The sequence below is a fragment of the Acanthaster planci genome, linkage group LG16 (genome assembly GCF_054643075.1).
Source record: "Acanthaster planci isolate LZ-2023a linkage group LG16, COTS_SCS, whole genome shotgun sequence".
NCBI lineage: Eukaryota > Metazoa > Echinodermata > Asteroidea > Valvatida > Acanthasteridae > Acanthaster > Acanthaster planci.
The window spans coordinates 13409552-13427614 of record NC_141792.1 but is presented as its reverse complement, the minus strand read 5'-3'; the positions used below and the strand labels follow the sequence as shown (position 1 = coordinate 13427614).

At 42.0% G+C, this 18063-nt stretch overlaps 1 protein-coding gene across 6 annotated transcripts in view; it reads left to right on the top strand.

Annotated features, from left to right (window-relative positions):
* The window catches only part of LOC110979138 (uncharacterized), a 38285-nt gene extending 20290 nt beyond the window's left edge, over positions 1–17995 (top strand). For 5 of the 6 annotated variants that reach the window (XM_087147611.1, XM_087147607.1, XM_087147609.1 and 2 more), the window contains 26 exons: positions 175–338; positions 520–750; positions 1028–1204; positions 1484–1628; positions 1872–2041; positions 2291–2470; positions 3355–3489; positions 3702–3763; positions 3938–4113; positions 4394–4579; positions 4733–4851; positions 5201–5606; positions 6768–6932; positions 7243–7263; positions 7962–8164; positions 8522–8735; positions 9130–9380; positions 9776–9916; positions 10930–11069; positions 11321–11450; positions 11578–11778; positions 11909–12078; positions 12366–12507; positions 13403–13511; positions 14002–14205; positions 14995–17995. In XM_087147611.1, coding sequence (XP_087003737.1) covers positions 175–338; positions 520–750; positions 1028–1204; positions 1484–1628; positions 1872–2041; positions 2291–2470; positions 3355–3489; positions 3702–3763; positions 3938–4113; positions 4394–4579; positions 4733–4851; positions 5201–5606; positions 6768–6932; positions 7243–7263; positions 7962–8164; positions 8522–8735; positions 9130–9380; positions 9776–9916; positions 10930–11069; positions 11321–11450; positions 11578–11778; positions 11909–12078; positions 12366–12507; positions 13403–13511; positions 14002–14205; positions 14995–15083 — 4331 coding nt within the window. In that variant the 3' untranslated portion in view covers positions 15084–17995. The remainder of the gene's footprint in view (positions 1–174; positions 339–519; positions 751–1027; positions 1205–1483; positions 1629–1871; positions 2042–2290; positions 2471–3354; positions 3490–3701; positions 3764–3937; positions 4114–4393; positions 4580–4732; positions 4852–5200; positions 5607–6767; positions 6933–7242; positions 7264–7961; positions 8165–8521; positions 8736–9129; positions 9381–9775; positions 9917–10929; positions 11070–11320; positions 11451–11577; positions 11779–11908; positions 12079–12365; positions 12508–13402; positions 13512–14001; positions 14206–14994) is intronic. The other variant, XM_087147608.1, reaches the window with a different exon arrangement.
* The last annotated feature ends 68 nt before the right edge of the window (positions 17996–18063 follow it).

Genomic DNA, 18063 nt, shown 5'->3' with positions numbered 1-18063 from the left:
TAGCAACTGTTTAAGAAATGCATGGAGGTATGTTTAAATACCTTGCTGTAACATCGCTAATATCTACGCATGTATTGCTGTGTTACTTACAGTTTTATGAAGTATTCTTACCACAGCTAGTCAGTAATAGAAATGATTGATCACAAACGATGTGTTATACTGTGCACCATACAGGTGCTGCACTATCAAGAGCTGAGCTGCAGAAAGCTGAGCTAGAGATGAATCTGAACAAAGTGAAGACTGACGAGGCAAGTCTAAGGGATGCTCTTCTCAAGATGCAAGCATTGAACGAAGGACTGGGACAAGACAAGATTGAACTCAATAAGATCATCATGCAAGTAAGAGGATGACTTTGATTATTTGGTTTGAGAAAGTGTAACAGTCTGTGTTGTGAAATCTCTGTTTTCTTTTTAATTTTAAGATTAATCCTTGACTGAAAGTATATCGAGTTCCTAGATCTTTTTTTAAACTTCGTAAATGATGTAACTGAATGGATATCGTCCACTTGTTTTCACCCAGCTTGAGAGTGACAAACAGGCCTTGTCCTCAGAGAAAGGTCACCTTGAGCATGAGAAATCCACCATCCGGGACGAGCTCGCCCGCATCGAGAGCGAAAAGATGGATACTGAGACGGAGAAGATGGGTCTTGATCAGAGCTTGAGCTTGGCGGAACAATCCAAGGCTCAGCTGGAAGATGATCTGGCAGCTGTCAACAGAGATAAAGCAGAACTACAAGATAGCTTGTCACAGGTGGGTGGAGTCAGGCTGACATGGGAAGGGGGGCAGGGAGCATACCTGAGCACCATGAATTGATTGAATCTAGTTTTTATTAGAGAATCACAGAGCAGCCTTTTACAGGTGGGCAGAGTGAAAAAGTAGGCGGAAGGCTTGATGAGCAGCTTGATAGGAGATTAAAAATTTACTGTTATTTTGGTATTAAGTAATAATTTCCAATGTACTGGCTTCTGGTTTTTCATGGACCATCCTAAGTGACGTTTTAAACTATTTGCTGTTTGCCTTGATGTAGGTGAGTCGTCAGAAGGCATCCCTTGTGGAGGAGCTCCTTAAATACCAGCGTGGTCTGGAGCAGCAAGCAGATAACGTCTCTCGGATTGCCAAGGAGAAAGAAGAGTTGACCAAAGACAAAGCCAGCCTGGTGGTGCAGTTGACCGCCGCAGAGAGGGAGAATCGGGCACAGAGCGAGGTCAGTTGGTCATAAAGGAAGTCGATTTCAGATCATGTCAAAGATTGTCTAACAGATTGGATGGGAGCTCTTATAGATCTCAAGCTTTAAGGACTCGGTCTGGTGAACGTCTTGCTTTTATTGTACAAACTGTCAGATCAAAATAAGGAGATGAAGCCTTCAACCATGTGTATCACATGAAGGTGACATCTACCTTAGAAAGGAATCAAAGCTGTTGTCTGAGGCACACTGAAGCTGCAATTCTCACTTTAATTTTGTATTTTTGTTCTTTGTTTTTAGGTGATAGCTGCTCTGAATAGTGACAAGGACAGTCTAGAGACAACCTTGTATGAAGCTCAGCAGACCGCAGCTAAGTTGGAGAACAGGAAGGAACAGCTTGAAGCTGAGGTCCAGGAACTGCAGCTTGCTAAAGAGGCCATCACAGGTTTGTCCAATTGGTTTGGGAAGAGGATTTTGCATGGTTTAAGAAGGCAGAGCAACTGCTAATCTGGAGTGCCCTCCAAAATGAGTGCAACAAATGTGTCGTTAATTCCTGCACAGTGTTTGATTTGGGAAGATTTTGAAAGGTTTCTACAAAATATGTCCAGGCATCAACCAAAACAAAATCAGAAAGTAAAGATGGCCAAAAAAGAAGCAAGTCTTATTTGGAGTATGTTTGGTGTTGTAGTTGACCTTGCTCGGGTCCGTAAGGAGATGGAAATTGAAGTGACCAAGCGAGACAAGGATCTGGACCTCTTGAAGCAGAAATTGTCTCTGGGAGAGAGGGATTCACAGCTGGCCATCAAGCAAAGAGAACAGATGCATGAAGAAGAGATGGAGAGAGTCAACCGAGAAAAGGTAAGAAGGAAAAAATAAAAGGCTGTTGACGGAGAGACCAAACAAGAAGAAGCAATTGACGTACTCCAAAAGTCAGTTTATCCAAAATTTGCCTTCTTAATGTGATTTCAACAGCGCTGTTTTCTTAGCATTGTGCAAAAGCATTTGAAAAACAATATTTTCGTGTGACAACAGTCCATCAGAGCTAAGACAACATAAGTGAACAAAGTGTTACAAATGTTCTCGGTGCAATTGCTCCCGTTTTTTCAGGAGACAATCCGATTGCAGTTGGAAGGGGAAAGAGATGAAATCGTTCATAAAGCTAACCAGGAACGGGAGGAGCTGGTGGCCAAATATGAACAGGACAAAGAAGCCATGGAGGAAGAAACTGCCATGATGCAAAGAGACAGAGATGAGAGTCTCCTATTGGCTGAAAATGACAAGCAACAGGTAATGAATATGCACGAGACAGAAATGAGTCTCTTATTAACCACTTGCCGCCGGGGATTCCAGTTTTGGACATGTATTCTTTATATGCATTGCCGGGGTCTCCGAAATTGGACAAAGGGAACTGGGCCTTGTAACAAAACACTGTACACTGTGACAAAGACCAGGTTGCTGGGAATTACCAAAATATTTTTCACTCTCAATAGTGGAGATAGTCCAGTGCTGTTTTGAAACAGTATACCACAGTTTGGGGCATTCGATACAAGCAGATTACCACCAGGGACAAAAGCGCTCCACCAGCGATGAGCCACACAGTACCCCTGCACGCTACTCTGGCCCCTATTGAAAAGAGGTCAGCAGCGCACTGTGCCAGTTTCATGAACAAAAGCAAATTACGTAACACCGCACAATCTGGGCTCTATTTACAAGGTGGCAGGCCTGGCTGAAATACTCCAGCGTCAGTAGATGCTGTCTGTCAGATTAGAGTGGAAACCAGACAGTGTTTTGTGTGGGTTTAATTGTCCAGTAAAAAAAGAAATGAATTTTTAAAGAATTTTGAAAACACAAATAAAAAGGAAAATTATCCCGTCCCAGCATCATCAACATACATAAATGCCCCTGGCGCGATGTGGTTAATCAGAAAGGCTCAATATTCCTGAAGTCTTAATTGAATCTCCTGGCTTTAAAGAAGGAAATTTTACAAAAAAAATAATTATATTTGTCCAAATGAATGTTTAAGTAATGAAGTGTGTGTTTTAAAGGAGAAAAAAAATTTTCCTGAAAATAGTAAGAAAACAATGATGTGTTGATTGTGTCGAATATGGTAATCATGTACATATTCTTTGCGATAATTGTTGCTTTGTCTTTGCCCATTTCTTTCCCTTCAGGCCTTGTCACTCGCCCAGCAAGAGAAGAATCAGTTAATGGAGAAACTGAATAACTCCCAACGAGAACTGGCCAATGCATCCATGGAGATGGATCGATTGAAACGAGAGGCATTCACCAAAGCTGAGCAAGACAAGGTGACCACGAATAGTCCATTTTGTTGAGAGGTTGAAAAAATTCACTCCTTTTACAAAGTCCCTCCTGGATGCTGACTGATTTAGAGCTCATCTTGGAACTTTGTAGTGACTTTTCATGGTTCTCAAACAAGGCAGCCTTTTTTTGGTTTTGGGACGCAAGTAATTCATTGAAGTTTTTGTTATCTTTTTGAAACTGTTATTATTTCTTGTAGGATGCTCTGAACGCTTCCATCATTGAGTCCAAGGATCTGAGAGGAAAGTTTGAGGAAGCCACGTAAGTCCATTAAGCAATCTTGACAACTTCCTATTAACAAAATAAATTAGATTAAAAATGAACTTCATGAATATGATTGCTTTGCATAAGAACTCTTCAGAATTCCTGCAGGTGTTCATCAATTAAGCAGACTTCACTGCACTCCACTTTGATTTTCTCCTCTCCATGGTATAGTGAAGCACACGAGAGGCATGTTCGTGAACTGACATCTAACATTAAGGACCTCCAGAAGGCAAAGGAAGCTCTGATGAGAGAGGTCAATGAACTCAAGACACAACTCAAGATGGTGGAGGAGAGTCGAGATGGTGTGAGACGAGAGTTGATTGAGGCTCATCGTAAGATTCGAGAAGGTTAGTGGGCAGAGGGTTCATCAGGGATTAGACAAAGGAAGCAAGTCTGTTTCCTCAAAGGTGCTTTTATAAACCAAAATAAATAGCAGCTCTACCACCGTACTTTCTTAAACATTTCAAGGACTTTGCAGGAGTGAAGACAGTAGTGGCAGTCGTTTTGACTTTAACTGGTATTTGATGTCTCATGGAGGGCAGCTAAAATAAGCCATGCCTCTTGTTTAGGATGCCCAATTTGTGGTAATTGCCTAATCTCAGTTTTTGTTGTGATTATGTTTTGAAGGTGATGAGGCAAGGGAGGTTATGCGTAAAGAAAATCTGGACATGAAACGGCAGTGGAATGACGAAATTCGTGAGAAGGAATCAGTGACGAAAGTTAGTGAGGAGCTTCGAGACAAGGTGAAGAAGACAGAAGCTGAGAAGATGTCATTGAATCGCAGCGTAGAGGACAAGGTTCAACGAATCAATGGTGAGTGGAATGCTGGGATTGATCAAGACGGAAAATGAGATTGAGAAATCTTGGAATGTGCCATTTAGGACCAACTCTTCAAATACTGCTTGGTGTCTCTACACTTACTGGTGGTCAGAAGTTAGCCGAGTTTTAACCTCTGTTAATTTCCAGTTTTGGAGGAAGCCAAGTCCGCTATTCAGAAAGAAGCCGGTGAATTGAGGTCTAGCTTGAGGGAAGTGGAAAAGTCACGTCTGGAAGCAAGACGAGAATTACAAGAACTCAGGCGACAGGTAAGTAAAGATGGTAGGAATGTTTACTTCTTTGTCTGTTATGAATGGGATCATTTCATGATCTACAGTTTTTATGAAGCCTCTTCTCTGAATGGTAGTTCTTGATTGGATACTATGTCGGAGCAAACATAACTTGTTGTTTGTACCTAGGGTGGTGTAGAATTAACCCTAACAGTCCTCAATCCTTCACCTGTTGGAGGACTGAGGACTGTTCGGGTTAATGTGCTAATTGTTTGATGGAGTATGAATTGTAGTGAAATCTCAAATCACTCTAGCTAAAACTGACCCCGCTATTAATAATGCAACAAAAATTAATCACTGAAATATGTTTCCTCAATTTCCCTGCCAGATCAAAACCCTTGAGACTGAGCGAACTAAGAGAGTCAAAGAGATCGAGGACCTGATGGCTCGCCTCTCAGCTGCTGATGCTCGTGAGGAAGACAGTCGCAAGGATATCTACTCCCTCAAGCAGAAGATCGTGGAGACAGAATCAGCCCGCGAGGCCATCCGCAAAGATGCTGCCAACCTGCAGCGACGCTACAACGAGTTAGAGGAGGAGCTCCGCCTACGAGAGAAGGATTACCAAATGGCACTGGACGATGCACGCAACACAGAGAGGAAGCTGTCCGATAAGCTGAGGGTAACAGAGACGTCGCTGGAGTATGCCAACGGGGAGATGGGTGAATTGAAGTTGAAACTGAGTGCTGCCGAGGGACGGATTAATGGCTTAGAGGCTCAGCTAGCTCAGGTTGAAGGTCAGAGACAAACACAATTTCCCGCTAGAGCTAATTCGTAGATTCAGTAGTTTAAACTGTGAGATTGTTGACAATGAAAAAACAAGAATAGTTGCATTTTCGGTCATTTCAGTGAAGGAAAGAAAAGAACAAATCCACCAAATGTCAAATCTGAGTTGCGTTAGGACTCACAATTTGCCACATTGGTTTCATTCCTTTGGGCTGAGATTATTCCAGGACTGAGCAGATATCAAAGCAGTCCAGGCAGTAATTAGCAACGTCGAATTAGCATACCTTCATGAAAAAGCACTTTTTAGATTCAAACTTGAACAAGAGGGTGTTGGGTAGGGCTGAGTCAATTTGAATAATTCACTATTCCAGAGCAGAAAATACATGCATAAATAAGAGACCAAGTTCTGTGAATTAACTTGCAGAAAACCTCTTGCAACATGTCATCATGTTCATTTATTTCCACAGTTTTGCATACATACGATTTCAACTTTCAAACAATATATTTGACACGAGGGGAAAGTCGTGGAGGTTAATTTTGCTCTTTATTAAATCTTAAGTTACAAAATTGATTTCAAGTTTATCCTAAAAATCGTGAAGCTATCGCTCACGATTGATCCCTGATGCATGCTGTGGCAAATCTCAGTGGCTTGTGTATCACCGGCGCCCTCTTTATACTAATGCCACGGTGCGCACCCGATCGATCACGCGGAGTTGCAAAACCATTGTCCATTCAATACTGTTGGCATATTAACCGTGCGTGCCGTGGCTGTCACTAGAAGACGACTTCGAACAAATGCGGACCAATGTACCCAGTTTCTCAGCTAGTTAATTACAATTAATTCCTCAACAGTTAGTGGCTTTCCCTTCTAATCCTTGGGGAAATAATGGCCACTTGTCACTCTCCGACATAAAAATCCCTACTGTTTTATCAAGTTGACGTTCGGGAATTACAAATGGCAACTGCATCGTGTTTGGTAGGTTTTGTGTACAAAATATTGGGAGCCAAGGACGATGTTCGGTACAGCCGAATGTTCGGTATAGCGTATATTCGGCACAGCCCTAGTGTCAGGCCAACACATCACCTCGTTTCTATTTTATGTTTACCTAAACTCCTGAATGTCAGAGATAAAACCATTGATGTCAGTGTACTGTTTGTGATTGTTTCCCTAGGAGCCAAGCGTGATGTAGAATTCAAGCTAGGTAGCCTACATTCAGCCCTCCGTCGTACCCTGGGTATTGGTACAGGTGCTGTACCATCAGGTAGTCCAGGATCTACACTGAGAGCTCGCAGTCCAAGCCCTGTAAGAAGTCGTCGGACTCGCTCACCTGGCAAAGGTAAGTCAAGAATGAACAGCCTTCAGCGAGAGCGTGTTTCATTTAGTTTGGTGAGCTTGAGTAAATCTACTCTGGGCTTAATGAAAAAATGATGTGAGAAGTATGAAAAAAACTTGATCTCTGGATATCTTTCCCTGAGAAGTTCATGTATTAGAAAAAACTTAATTTCAGGGGAAACATAGTCTTGGCTTCTCACTCTGATCCCACTTAAATGACAAATTGTGATTTTTTTTGTGCCTAACATTTTAAAATTAGTTTTGCCTTTTAATGAATCCTTCCCCCATTTTAATTTCTTAATGCTTCCGTGCAGTAAGCTTCAATCTAACAGCAGGTAGGTCATTGAGAGCCAATTTATCAGTGAATATGATTTTTTTAACTCATACACAGCTTTTGCATATTTATTTGCAAATTGACACATCTCACAATTTTAATTGCAAAGAAACTTCCGACAGGTTTGCAGTGGCACTTGTTATGATGCAGCCTAGCTTTGTACACCCTGTTATGACATTGTTGCAATGACATGAACACAGTCTCTAATATCAATAATCACTTCTTGGATTTACCTCGCTTTTTACTATTCATCTCAAAATCATTTTAACAATCCAAGATGATTTACCTTCCACTCCTACTAAGATTCTGTGCATTAAACATTTTCAGTCTACAAAGCTCCCAAGTTGACACTTGATGTTGGTTTTGAGTTGAAAGTGCAAACTTCAGCCACATGTCAACAGTACCACCTGCAATTTTCTCTCTTGGTGTTTGTTCATTCCTGATTAACAAAAACAATTTTTATCGTCACCTGCATTTGACATAGCTTTGTACCCATTCATTTGGATATTGTAAACAATGCATTGATGTGTGAAGAAAAATAAAGCTAAATGCCTGTTTGATTAATGGGATGGTCAGAAAATCTGTCACAGCAAATGCAGTGCTCACATCAAGTCTGCTTTCAACTTTTTTCCCCCTTGGTGCTTTGCAGCGAGCATGGATATTGCCGTCACCCATTCAGCTTCCTTTTTTCTCACGCAGGTTTTGACAACACATACACCACTACTACCGATGGACGAGGCAGCCCCATCCCACGGACTGGTTCTCCGGACCGCTCTCGTAGCCCGGAACGTAGCATGTCACCAACTCGTCTTGAGCAACTTGTGGCTGACATTGACCCTGAGACGGTCCGTATTGCTCTGCGAGACTTCTCTCAGCAGCTCAAAGAGACAGAAAGGCAGAGGGTGAGCAAAACAAACATGACATTGCTGCCAAAGTGGGATTAACCAGAAGTTGTGATGTGTGGACATCAGATGTTCCTTGATGTGGACAGCAGTCAGGTGGCATGGTGTACTGGAAACAGTATTATGCCAAGGCTTATGTCTGACCACTTCATTTCTCAGCTCTGAGAGGTCCAACGTTGCATCTTGTTCTGTTCTTGGCAGGGTTCTAGTTCCAGCTTGTCAACATTTCCAGCTTCAAAGTATTAGAGTTGGTTGCATTTAGCATACAGGAAAATTGGTAGGCGTTGGAGAACGTTAAAATAACTTCAGTCATTCGTGGAGGGAAGACTAAGCCAATTTTTTCTTTCTGTTTGCAAGGACGATGCACATTCCAAGATCAAGAGTCTGCGTCAGGAGATGGCTGAGATGGATGAGGATAGAAGCCGCATCGAGCAACGTCTCCAGCAGCTACAAAAATCTCTAGGGGAACTAGAAGAAGGCAAGAGAGGAGCTGACGGTAGACTGAGCAGTGCTCAGACGGCGTTGATGCTACAAGAAGAGACTATCAGAAGACACGAACGGGAACGCAAAGGTGAGAGGAGAGAACGAGGGATTGTAGAAGGAATTGACGGTAAATTAGGAAGTGTTCCAAGGAAACCAAATAACCAAGAACAGACAAGTGTTGGAATAGAGGTTGTGTCATCCTCCAAATTCACAACAATTTTAATCTGGTCCATCTGTCCTGTCATCCATGTTTAATTGTGCTTGTCAACTGTTGACCAAGTGATAACCTTAAGCCTGACCTTAAATCCATCAAAACACACTAGGGTTGAAAAAGGCATACCCTGAAACTGTTTTCTTTTATGAAACTTGTTGCTCTGAAAGTGTCAAGACTCTGCCATTGGTTTGCTGCATAGTGTGGGATCGTAAAGGATTGAGGAACGTTGTCAGCCAAAAATGCCTTGGTTTTTGACATACTAAAACAGGAATGCAAGAGAAGATTCACACTATGGAACGATCTCTTCAGTCCTCGGAGAATGAGAAACGTGCTTGTCAAGACAAGATTGGAAAGATGAAACAGAACGAGCAGCGTCTGGAAGCAGACAAGCGCCAACTTCGAGATACTTTGGAAGGCTCGGAGAATAGAGGCACACAGCTAGAGTTGAAACGTCGGGCTTTGGAGGGTGATCTACAGCGACTGCAGCTGTCGATGAATGATCGTGTCACCGAAAACCAGGTATGACAGAGTTGCAAAGATTTATTTTGTATCAAGAAGATGTTACTTTTCAGTTACGAGTTTTGCCCCTACGCTGACATTTAGTCATAACAAAGATGGAACATAACCGGGGCAAAACCTGTTATGACAGAGTTGCAAAGGATGGGATTCCCTGAGAAATTTTCAACTGAATGCATTTCTTACATTGTTTTAATAAGAGGTTGTCTTTGTTAGGCTAAGACATTTCAATGGAAAATTGTCTTTTGTCTATTAGGATTAAATCAGGTTTAAAATAGAAACAACTTCAGGTAGCAGTTAATCACACATTACTTGCAAGCTCTTTGTAAGATTTACAGTTAGTCATCCCTTTGGATTTGTATGTTCATTCCTTGGTACCACCATTTTCACATCATCAGGTCTGCCAGGAACGAATCGACACCTTGATGAAACAGATACAGATTCTGGAGAGCAAGAACAGCTCATTGCAGCTGACAGTGGACAGGTTGTCAAACGCCCTCGCTAAGAGTGCAGAAGAAGAAGGTGACCTCAAAGGAAAGGTATGGAAAGCCTTATGTGTATAAATTCACTAAGTGAGAACAGCTCATTGCAGCTGACAGTGGACAGGTTGTCAAACGCCCTCGCTAAGAGTGCAGAAGAAGGTGACCTCAAAGGAAAGGTATGGAAAGCCTTATGTGTATAAATTCACTAAGTGAGAACAGCTCATTGCAGCTGACAGTGGACAGGTTGTCAAACGCCCTCGCTAAGAGTGCAGAAGAAGAAGGTGACCTCAAAGGAAAGGTATGGAAAGCCTTATGTGTATAAATTCACTAAGTGGGAACAGCTCATTGCAGCTGACAGTGGACAGGTTGTCAAACGCCCTCGCTAAGAGTGCAGAAGAAGAAGGTGACCTCAAAGGAAAGGTATGGAAAGCCTTATGTGTATAAATTCACTAAGTGAGAACAGCTCATTGCAGCTGACAGTGGACAGGTTGTCAAACGCCCTCGCTAAGAGTGCAGAAGAAGAAGGTGACCTCAAAGGAAAGGTATGGAAAGCCTTTTGTGTATAAATTCACTAAGTGAGAACAGCTCATTGCAGCTGACAGTGGACAGGTTGTCAAACGCCCTCGCTAAGAGTGCAGAAGAAGAAGGTGACCTCAAAGGAAAGGTATGGAAAGCCTTTTGTGTATAAATTCACTAAGTGAGAACAGCTCATTGCAGCTGACAGTAGACAGGTTATCAAATGCCCTCGCTAAGAGTGCAGAAGAAGGTGACCTCAAAGGAAAGGTATGGAAAGCCTTATGTGTATAAATTCACTAAGTGAGAACAGCGCATTGCAGCTGATTATGGATAGCATGGCAGATGCATTTGGTAAGAGTGAAGATCTCAAGGTAAAGGCAGATGTACCCCGTGAACACAAATATGAGCAATTACTCTGAAACTGCAATTTCCTCCAAATTTCAGTCTACCAAATGGGAAAGACCTACCTTTCACATAGAAAGTCTACCTCCATGTTGATCAAGGTCAAGACACTAATTATTACAATACTTTTTTGTCTGTTTTGCCCTCTATAGCTGCAGTCACTGTCCATGTCTCTGAATGACAGCACCGTGGAGAGCAGTCAGCTGCAGGAACAGATGCAGCAGCTGCAGCAGACGCTGTCACAGAGTGAACATGACCGACGTGTACTACAAGAGAGGTTGGACACAGCTAGGTATGGAGTGCCTGATACTTCAAAATTCACCTAAACCTTTTCAGTACTTTATGTTGGATGGACCTACAGCCATATTAGGAGGGCTCAGGGCAGTCGTTTGTTGGCAAACACAAGATTCAAGATTCTTTCTTGATCTACTAAATTTGCACTGCTAAAGCTTCTTACAAAGTAGAAAAATGCACTTTGTCAAGCCAGGTCCGACCTTGACACCAACCTGATGTGTTTTAGGGCTGGTATTTCTTAACCCTCAGACATGCTGGATCTGAAGCCAAGAAGCAGAATCATCAATTGATGGAACGAGTCCAACAACTCCAGAATGAGATGTCTGACATTGAGCTCCGTAGGATGGAGCTGGAGGGACAGGTCCGCAGCTTACAGGAGGTAAGAGTTGAAACTTATCCATTTACTTGGACAGATTTAGGATCAATCAAAGCCCCTTTTTTCCTGTCAATCAGTGGAATAGATGTGTGTTGTTTACAATTTTGCTGTTTCTTCTGTCGGTTCATAGATTCTGAAGCAGCGTCAGGAATCAGAGGACAATGCTCTGGGACAAATCCAACGGCTGCAAGTCCAGAAGCAAACCTCCCAAGAACACATTACCATGCTACAAAAGGCTTACGCTAACCTGGAAACGGAGAAGAGAGAACTAGAGCGTAGCACTGGACGACTGGAGAAGGATAAGAATGCTCTTAAGAAGACACTTGATAAGGTGGGGGAATCTTGATGCTGTCTTTGAAATGTAGTAGAAAATTTGGTTTGAGACAACTTCAGAGAACCTCTGCTAGTACTTGGTGAGAAGTGGCATAATTTCAAGACTTTACTTTTTCTGCCCTTGGCAGGTTGAGCGTGAGAAGATGCGCGTGGATGAGGTGGCCATGCGAGTCTCATCTGAGAAGGGAGCCTTAGATAACTCACTGAGTACCTTTGAGCAGGAGAACTCTGAGTTACGACGTCAGGTACAGGCTTTGCAGGGATCACTGGCTGAGACAGAGCAGCAACACGCTCAGAGGTGAGTGCAAGGAGTAACTCATTGAGCTGTTGGCTAGAATTAAGAAATACAACCAAGATTGAATCTCAGTGCTGGCAGCCAGCAATCAGTTCTGTGCACTTTTAAAAAGTAAATGAAAAAGAGTACTTGGTACACAAGAAAGCAGTAGGCTTGTGTAGTTGAGTTTCTGAGATGGCGCTGTCAACTGAATGAAAAGGGTACAGAGATAATGTATGCAAATCCAGGCTATGCTCGTCATTCTGTACCAAAGAAGTTTCTGATCGTGGACATTGCCCTTTGTCGTGTAGGTTGATCGAGCTGACAACACGTCATCGCCAGGAGACAGACATGGAAACAGAAAGGCTGCGCACTGCACAGCTACAAGCTGAGAGGATGCTAGAAGCCAGAGAGAGGGCTCATCGACAGAGAGTCAAGGCCTTAGAGGAACAGGTGGGTAGAGGTCATAGGTCAGTCAGGGTCATTGACCGTTACTGAGAAGATGGTAGAAGCTAGAGGGCTAATAGAGGGTCAAGGCCTTAGAGGAACAGGTGGGAGAGGTCATAGGTCAGTAAGGGTCATTGACCGTTACTGAGAAGATGGTTGAAGCTAGAGGGCTAATTGAGGGTCAAGGCCTTAGAGGAACAGGTGGGAGAGGTCATAGGTCAGTTAGGGTCATTGACCGTTACTGAGAAGATGGTGGAAGCTAGAGGGCTAGTTGAGGGTCAAGGCCTTAGAGGAACAGGTGGGTAGAGGTCATAGGTCAGTTAGGGTCATTGACCGTTACTGAGAAGATGGTGGAAGCTAGAGGGCTAATTGAGGGTCAAGGCCTTAGAGGAACAGGTGGGTAGAGGTCATAGGTCAGTTAGGGTCATTGACCGTTACTGAGAAGATGGTGGAAGCTAGAGGGCTAATTGAGGGTCAAGGCCTTAGAGGAACAGGTGGGTAGAGGTCATAGGTCAGTTAGGGTCATTGACCGTTACTGAGAAGATGGTGGAAGCTAGAGGGCTAGTTGAGGGTCAAGGCCTTAGAGGAACAGGTGGGTAGAGGTCATAGGTCAGTTAGGGTCATTGACCGTTACTGAGAAGATGGTGGAAGCTAGAGGGCTAATTGAGGGTCAAGGCCTTAGAGGAACAGGTGGGAGAGGTCATAGGTCAGTTAGGGTCATTGACCGTTACTGAGAAGATGGCGGAAGCTAGAGGGCTAATTGAGGGTCAAGGCCTTAGAGGAACAGGTGGGTAGAGGTCACTCTAAATTATTCCAGCCTAGGTCAGTCATAGATCACTGACGGATTAATCATCATAGGATGTTTGTGACCAGTATCTATATTTTATTTTCTTCTTTTCAGAACATGACATTGAAGGACCAGCTGAATATGGAGCAGAAGAAACGTCAGCAGTACATCACGAGAAGCAGCAAGACCTCAGATGAGATCCAAGACCTCAGAAACATGCTCAGTAAGTCCAGTCAGTAATACTCAGCTTCCAAGATTGTAGTTATAGTGAAACAGTAGATGACTTGGCTAGGGCTAAGGCAGCCACCGGCTGACAGTTGTAGCCACTTCTCATAGCTGTCTGTGTTAATCCTAGGCTATGTTCAATTTGGGCTTTCAGAGCTACGGCTATGTCTGTTGTCAGTGTGTCCTTGCATATTTCTTATGGGTGAAGAACTCAGGGGTGAGATTTTCAGCTTTTTAGCTGGTTTCAGCTTTTTTTTTCCTCACTGGCTGTGTACAAAAGTATAGCAGATTTTCACAGTTCAGCTTCCTTATGCCTTTTTTCAGCTGTTTTCAGCTCAATCTCACCCCTGAGAACTAGACTTAGCAGTAGACAACAGACCTGGATGCAGCCTGAGCCTCATGTCTTATCAGGCGGGCCTTGTCTAGTACCCTGACTCCATGCCGGATATTGTATCACTCACTAGCACACACTTCCATTCTCCTCCTAGGTGATTCCTTAAACACTGTCTCCCGGGACACCACCCTAGATCCTGTCCTCCTCGAGCACGAGACACGTAAGCTGGATGAATCTATGGGCTATGGCTCAGGCTTTGGGCCCACCTCGTCTTTGACAGGCAAGCATCGTAGCACACGGAGCTCATCACCTGTCCGTCTGAGTGCCCAGGCTACTTCAACTCCTGCACCTGGTAAAGGTAGGTCACCGTTACCAATCTCCTGACATTGATGTGAACCTTGACCCTTTTAGATACTTCAAACTGCACCTGTAGGATTGTGCAGGATTGAAGAACGTAGATTCCAGTCTCTCGTTCTCTTTCTGTGCATTCCACCAAATGGTTGTATTTCTGTGCACGAGCTCATTAATATTTTGTGATCCAACAAGGTTTTTACATTAAGACATGCCATAATCAGGAGGGATCATAGCACTATTTCTGTAAATCCCAAATCACAAAAAGCCCCAACCTTTGGACCTATTTTGGATGGAGGCAGGTGGATACATTCAGAGCTGAGCGCATAGATTTGCTACTACTTTGGGGTATCTTGGGGGAAAGGTAAATAAAAAAAATTGCATGGCTAACCCCCCAAAAATTGAAACAAAAAGTGATTTTCTGGTCATAATCTTGAATTTCCAGTGAAAAAACGGAGGCCAACCTCTTCACAAAGAGTCAACAAGCGGCGCTATTTCGGTCCAATTTTGCAGTTTTCTGTGGGCACGTATTTGGTGTAGTGTAACCCTGAGCCCCTTACTAGTTCAAATGAGATTGAGTTCTGCACAGCCGAGGGTTTAGGAGGAAGATAGTAGTAATGAATTCAAATAGCCCGGTATAGACGACGTTACTCATGATCATGAATGTATTTTACATTTAATGGCCATGTTTGTATACTGATTGCTATTTTCACTACAGTTGTGAAATTTGAGTGTTTGAATGAAGATGTCCTTTGTTTAATAATCAGATTTTTTGTAATTTTTCTGTATTTCTCAGAGTCCAAGATAAAGTCATCCCCAAGGACTCATGATCGGACTGGTTCCGTTGGTCTGAGCCCTGTCACACGTCGCTCTCTCAGAAAATAAACCGTAAGCAACTTGATTTTTCTTCAGTACCTGCAAGTAATTCCAAGTATCTAAGAATGGAATTTGGACAGGAGGTAACATTGCTTCAAGACCTGCCTTCAGAGTGACGCTAACATGAAGGCTGATTTCTGTGGGTTTCTGAACTGAAGAGAGTTGTTTAGCGAGTTGATCATGTCAACAAAAACTGTTAACAAAACAGTTCAAGAACGTTCCACATCACAGAATATTTAAGGATGGTCACTCCTTTCTTTGCCAAAAATAAAAACCCAACTTTCTGTACTCCGTTACATTTATGCGGAGCAGATCCTTGAAATAACTCCCTTGGTTAGTGGTTTTTATCGAAGCTTTTTCCCAGTAATCTAAGGAGTACCGATCCATTCTTTAACATTGCTGCTGTACACAGAAGCCATACGAGTGGAATCAAATGGAAATGGTTGATGTATTTATAAGTCATGGTTGGCATCTGATTTGCCAGAGAGAGATGTAGCCAAACGCTAGCAAGTTTGTGAAGTAGAAGTAGCAGTTACTGTGGTTTTTTTTCGGTCAACAAAACTGAGTCGTTGTGATCTCTTTCTTTTCAAACCAAAGCTCGTTGACGTTGTTAGCAGTACAATAGCTTGTACAGTGTACCTCTAATTAGCCTGATCATCTTCTATTTTAACTGTCCAATTCCCTTCTAAACTGTTTGCTCTGTGAAGACCTGTTGAGAAAGAGGATGATATGATTCAAATTATGTATCCGGGGGACAACAGCTCTCTTTGATGCTGAGAGTTATTTATCTGGTGCTAAAATTGTTGGATTTAGGTTCAGTTTTGGTATCAGTTCTTCTTGTAGAACTACTTTGGCTGGCACTAAAAAAATATCCTTGAAGAGAAAAGATTGCATTTGGTAAGGTCATTTCCTGTGATGTGGTTTGTTCAAAGAAAAAAAGGAAGTCTTTAGCTTGACAGCTTTAAAAGCAAAATGATTTCCTCCGAGTTATCTAGCTGAGAATTAAGGAAGAAAAGACTGGCATTGAAAAGATCCCCAAACAGTATTATACAGATACAGATTGATTTCATGAAGAATTGCAGTGGCTTCTACTGTGCTCAAAGTTCATCATATTTCATGTCAGGCTTGCATAATATGGCTCTTGACAAAAATACCTTAACAAGTGTAAAACTTCATCTTCCATTCAAAACAGAAAAGGATGCTGCTACATTAACGACTTTCTCTTTAAGTCAAGAGTTAATTAGGCAAGCTCAGGTTTGTTTTTGACCCAACAGTAATTAATAATAATTCAAATGAGCTGAATAGATCAATATGAATAGTTAAGGACTGTGTCTAAAAATGAATTTTTATCACTTTCAAATTGCACATTTGGAAATTCTAGTGAGCACATTTGAGTAAAATTACCCGCTAGATATAGTTTACCATTTTAGCATGAAAAATTTAAAAGATCAAAGAATTTTTAATGAATGAGGGAAAGTTTCAGATTTAAGATGTCTCGGCTAAGAAGATTAATAGACAGTGGATTTTAATCCAATTTATCCTTTCAAAACGTGTATATATTTGAATTTTTGTACACTAGTTGGCACAGTGTAAACAATTCTTGATAAAAGAAAATAGATTTTGAATTTTGTTTTTGTCGTTTCCATTCTAAATACTCCAGTCACACAAGTGGCATTTGGAATGTTGTGGTCCACTTTTGTTTCTTGAATCAGTTTTGAAATTCAAGAACGTGTGAACAATGTGCTCTGCATCTTTTTTAATTCCAAATGTTCTGAGATTCCATCTAGTTTTGAAGATATTTTTCAGTGGGAATTTTAAACTGCAAATTGATTGATGTGTATTTTTTTACTGTGTGCTTTGAAAGGTGTCATAAAAGCTAAAACTGAATTTTAGGTTTGAGATCAAATCTGTATAATATGAAACTTGATGTGCCAACAGAAAATCTCCTAACATTCCAGTAATGTTCTATGGACTTGGATTGTAGCATTGCTCTGTTTTCTGCGGGTCATTGTCTCTTTTAGGTATGATTTTTACTGTACCCTGTAACTGTCGCTTTTATTGGTTTAAACAGGAGTTGGTTTTTAATAAGCATGCCTTATGCCATATTTCAGAATAATCCCGACATTAACCCGAGCAAAAGCTTTCATCTCACTTCGCAGTTGTAAGACACAGACTTGCTTGCGGAATATGTCCAACAAGGGATACCTTGCACGATATGCGGTAAAGGGGAACCCCCAATGTGATGCACAAGCTGTATACCCTAAGGCTATTGAGCCTACTGCACCCCCCTCGGAAATCTGAAAGGAATTACAAAGATTCCATCAACACAAAAGAAGACACAATAGAGGGGGGGCCCCCTTTGCCGCATATCGTGCATCATATGCCACAAAGTGGGCTTTTGTGGACACTGCATGATTCAAAAACATGTCTGGTTCCTGGACTTCAGCCATATTTACGGGCAGAAGGAAATTGTACTTGGCTCTTTATTAGTTGCAGTATCTTGAGCAATTCTTCACAATGTAGAAAACTCCCCTTGTCGGTGTTTTTGTTGCTTACAGTGACCATTACAATGGTTTGGCAAGCTTAAAATGAATCTACCAACTACTGACATAGACACATTTATATCCCAGAGTGTTCAGTAGAGTAGTATTTACATGTACTTAAAGGAGAAAGTATTTAACTTTAGGAACACCACAACCATGTTTTGTTGATTGATTTCATTGTGTGTGATTAGTGAATGCATGAATGTACATTTTTAACCGATAATTTAATTTGCTGATGCTCAGTCCTGTTTGCAAAATTGTTTTTGTGTGCTTTAATTTGGACGTACATGTAGATTTTGTGAAACCCAGAAAACACTCTCTGTATTGGATGGTTTACGGATACCAAAATAAAGCCATTTGATTAATAAAAATCAGAAATTACTGAAGTGCCAATTCATTGGACATTGAGTCAACATAAGTAATGGCCAGCAGAACCACTCCTACTT